The sequence below is a fragment of the Alligator sinensis genome, unplaced genomic scaffold (genome assembly GCF_000455745.1).
Source record: "Alligator sinensis unplaced genomic scaffold, ASM45574v1 scaffold1230_1, whole genome shotgun sequence".
NCBI lineage: Eukaryota > Metazoa > Chordata > Crocodylia > Alligatoridae > Alligator > Alligator sinensis.
The window spans coordinates 1-4,539 of record NW_005842675.1 but is presented as its reverse complement, the minus strand read 5'-3'; the positions used below and the strand labels follow the sequence as shown (position 1 = coordinate 4,539).

The window sequence follows — 4,539 nt, the reverse complement described above, 5'->3', positions numbered from 1 at the left end:
TCTTCCTTTCTCTCCCACCATCATCTCTGGCAACCTTAAAACTCAATTTAGAGTTTAAGATAACAAGTTTAAAATGTTATCAATAATATTTAGCTGAGAAAAAAAGGAGGAGCCGTCACTTGGACTGACCCCCCCATATATTTATGGTTTCCACTAACACATTTGAACAGCTTTATAAAGATGTGATGGAAAATTCAGTTACTGACACCTAAATTTTATTATCCAATAGGAAAGATCAAAACAGGAGAATGAGTCCAAGAACACCCCACCAAAAAAAAAGTAAAATTATACTGGTGAAATATTACAGGCACTATTATGCCCAAAAGAAGTTACAACATGCCCCCTGGTGGTCAAACTTTAACATAACCACTTATCTCAAAGGAACAGGGTTAAAGTGTTGATGTAGTGATGGCCCAGAAAAAAATTGCAAGCAGGAAGGTTTTTTGGCAATATCTTTTACTAGACCAACCGTATCATTGGGAGAGACGTTAGACAAGTTTTTGGCCACAAAGTGTTGCTCTTCCGGTCTGTAACACGAACAGTCTTGATTTAAAATAGGCAGAAGACATTCTCTAGTGCCAATATAACGGTATACTAATCCATATCTGTTCAGTAAGATCCTACAGCATATCCTAATGCGTGTCCCATCTTTACTAAAGAATTATGTTGACTGCCACCTTGCCAAATATTTATTTGAAATTCTTTTGCTGTCCATCCTCCTCTAGGGTTTCCCTACCTCCCCAGGAGTTTGACAGTAGGGCATGTAGGCAGATGTGGAACATGTAGGTAGATGTGGAAGATGTAAAACTTTCTAATTCAGCAGTTGACAAGCTATGGTCCACAGGCCAGATCAGGCCCACAGAGGTACTGAAACTGGTCCACAAACATGGGGCTTTGATGATGTGTGCTCTCCCATGCTGTAACAGGAAGAAACAGTGATGACTGTCATCTGCTATGTGCCACAGCACAGAGAAGTAGTAATGGCAACAACTGCTGGGTCCTAATGCTGATCCCTACCACCTCCGACCCAAGCTGGATCATTTTGGCCCACAGCCTGAAAAGGTTGCCATCCACTGCTCTAATCCTTTCCAGCAAGCACCAAGAGTAAAATAAACAAATAATAACCTGGAACAAATGCTGTCAGATACTCAAACCACTGCCTTATTGTAGAATCTCCAAACAAGTAGATAACTTTTCCTTGTAAACATTTGGTAACATCAACAGAATTGTTGAAGTGATGAATCCAGTGTGTTCTTGGCCTCCACTGATCTTCATAATAGTAACCGGAAGGGAAAACATCTGGACCTTGTCTCTCCAGATTGCCTGATTCTGGAAGAGAAAAATTCCTCAAGGTCAATAAGCTACTATAGAAAACAGTCTCCATAACTTTCGTCCAAAAAACATTGCCCCAAACCTTAAAACAAAGCAGTGACACAGAGGACAGAGATTAACACCCAACCTATAACATTATCATGTAATATGAACAACAAAACTAATAATAGTAGATGTCAAGCTACTGATAGTTAAAGCTATTTAACTAGACTTCCCATTCAAAGACCCTGATTCCAGTTGCTTACAACTTTGCCTGATTTAAATAATCCAGACTGAAGTGTTCCACATACGATGTTTGCCTGAAGTGGATTTATTTATTTATTTTTCATTATTAGAAAGCTGCAGCAAAAATGACTTTTAGGAAAAATTACACTGTTTTATCCATGTTATAAAAATTGCTTACAAACATTACTTAGAGAAGTCCTGATGCCACCATGCTATGGAAACAAGGCTTGAACTGGGCATCTAGAGATTAACTGTCACAAATATGCCTTTTGCCATTACCATGAAAATCAGGCCCAAAACTGGCCATGTAACAGGCCTCAATAAAATCTTAGTTTGCACAAACACAATGGAAACTTGTTCAAGTTTGCCAGCTAACTTCTTCTAAGATTCCATCCTCAGTGAGCACGCTCCAGCCTTGGGCCACAAAGAGCTGGGGAGGATTTTCCCTGCAATCAGTCCTTCTTGCTGCTATAGGTTGCTGTGGGTCCAGGTATCAGGGCTGAAAGCCAGCAACTTGACTTCCTTGTGCCTTCAGTGTTGTTCCTGCTGGGTTGCTGACTTGTATGCAGAGAGGACAAATCAGAACTGAAGGGCTTCAAATTTGGACAAAAAGTCTGGGATAGAGACCTGGGGCACAAGGAACTGGTTTGGCAGAGATTTGGATGGGGATACTCTCAGAAGAACAGAAAAAAAAGAAGTGTCTAAGCCCAGGGAAAGTGAGGAGCAGGAAGGGCAGAAAGGTCTGTGCCCCCCTTAAAGTCCAGATTGGAATCCAGGATTCCTTAGTCTCCCCATTCCTATACTGTCAAAAAATCTCTCTGAGACTCACAGATAAGTGTGAGCCTCGTTCCCCTGAAGTGGCTGGTACATATATGAAGGATGACAACCTACAATGGCTATCAATTTCTCAATTTAGCTTGATGCTACACGAGGGAATTTATTTTTCAGTTTGCTTTTTTGAAAACTAAGATTTATGCGTACACACGTTTGTGCGCACAGCTACATTCAAGACTTGAGGATAACATCACTGTACTCAGAAATTAGGAAATACCAGAGTTAGGGTAGCCCCATACAACATTTGCTTGAGTGATTACATGGATTACAACAGGTCTTTAATGACATGGCTAAATGCAATTTTTTCCACAGGTCCCCTATTCAAACCCATCTTTATACCATGCAGTGTGCTTCGCAAAACAACTGAACAACCTACACTGCAGGCAACATCACAGAGCACTTCATATATGCAAACCACAGTCCCCATCGATTTTAAGCACTCTGAAAAATGTCCTAAGCCAGGGCTGGCAATGTTTTTGGGCAGAATGCCAAAAACACCTGCAACCTCGACTTGTAAGATGTTAGCGTGCTAGGGGCGGGCCTGATCCTTGTTGTAGCAGCATAGCCCCAGCCACTTCCCCGCCATCCGTCCTGAGGCACGTGCGCCAAGCAAAATGCCTTCATGTGCCACATATTTGTATGCATGCCAGGGGCTGCTTACCCCTGTCTTAATTATCTTAAATTAGGCACCCAAAATTAGCGGGCACGTTTAACATTAATCTCTTTGTATCCCTTTGCCTTATTGAAATGTTGTAAACATAAAATTACCATGAATAACTCAGATGCTGTGTAATGAGGAATACCACAGAACAGTTATTCAGCTTCCAAGAGGTTGGGGGCTGCATGCTTCACGGCCTGCACCACACCACATGGGCTGCACCAACAGGGACTGCATACTCCACTGGCTGCACCAAGGCAAGCTATGGCCCCCCTTGCACCAGACACCCCGGGGACTCCCTCCACACTGGTACACTGGCAGGCCTGCTATCACCCCCCGCCCCCAGACACAGACCTGGGGTATTGCAGGCCTACGACCCACCACCACTATACTGCGCGCTCATGACTGCCCCCCCCACCAACTCATCAACATACCACATGCCCCAGGCTCACTCTCAGCTCCCCGCATTACCCTATCCCCTGGGACAGGGACAGGATGGAGCAGCCAAAGGAGAGAGGGGGAGCTTGGAGATTTCAGCTGTGCTGCTGCCAAAGCAATGTGGGGAGGTGGCTGGGCAGGAGCCCAGGGGCCACAATTTAAATCCTCAAAGGGTGCATGTTTCCCACAGACCAGCAGGTGGACAGCCTTACTGGAAAAAACGTAATAATTTTAAACTTCTGATGCAGATTTTGCCAGGCATTAGACCAGACACTGAGCCCAGAAAATAAAACTAAATGCTCACTCAGTGAGCACCATGCTTTCTGTGTACTGAATGAGCAAGGGATGTGTGGAAAAAGTAGCATGCAATAATAATATGATCAAGTTTATTTCATACTGCAAACACTCAATGGACATGGCTTCATTCTATTATTTCCTAGTTTTTAAGATGGTGATTTATAACCTTAATATTCTTTTTTAATCAGCAGTTAAGTATTTTGGATGCCTTGCAGTTCAGAAAAGTTGGTCTTCCAATTTTACAATAGTTGTAATCTGGAATAAGAAGTCATTACCTTCATATTTATACTGGTGTGACAGAACAGAATCCCACTTTAAATGACTAAAATCTAAGAATTAAAACAAAAATAAAACAAAACATTAACCCCCCCATAAGTCACAAATAAATATGTTATAACAGAGCCCTTCAGAAAATAAAAATCTTTAAACCCATTTTTAAGAGTGCATTGCTCTTGCACTTCTCCCTGTAGAAGAGAAGAGCCCTCTACACCCACATAAATGCAGAAGCAAAGAAACCAGATGCATCTTCTATAAAGGACCCACAAAGACATGATCCTGATGGTGGCCATCCCTATGGAATTAATGGAGAGAAATGCTGAGCTTCTGCTGTCAACCCTTCCTAATTAGCCATTAATTCTAAGGAAATACTACAGGGTCTTTGATCGTCAATAGTTATCATGCCACCTACACAGGACTTGGACATAGCAACTGTAACTGAAGCCATATATACATACATATATACACATATATACACA

At 42.2% G+C, this 4,539-nt stretch overlaps 1 protein-coding gene across 1 annotated transcript in view; it reads right to left on the bottom strand.

Moving 5' to 3' along the window:
* LOC102383572 (NXPE family member 3-like) overlaps positions 1 to 4,113 on the bottom strand; it is a gene marked incomplete at its 5' end in the record, with an annotated part of 8,581 nt that extends 4,468 nt beyond the window's left edge. Inside the window, 2 exons of the mRNA XM_006033906.3 lie at positions 1,126 to 1,329; positions 4,060 to 4,113. Of these exons, the coding sequence (XP_006033968.1) occupies positions 1,126 to 1,329; positions 4,060 to 4,113 (258 nt within the window). The remainder of the gene's footprint in view (positions 1 to 1,125; positions 1,330 to 4,059) is intronic.
* Positions 4,114 to 4,539: the final 426 nt, after the last annotated feature.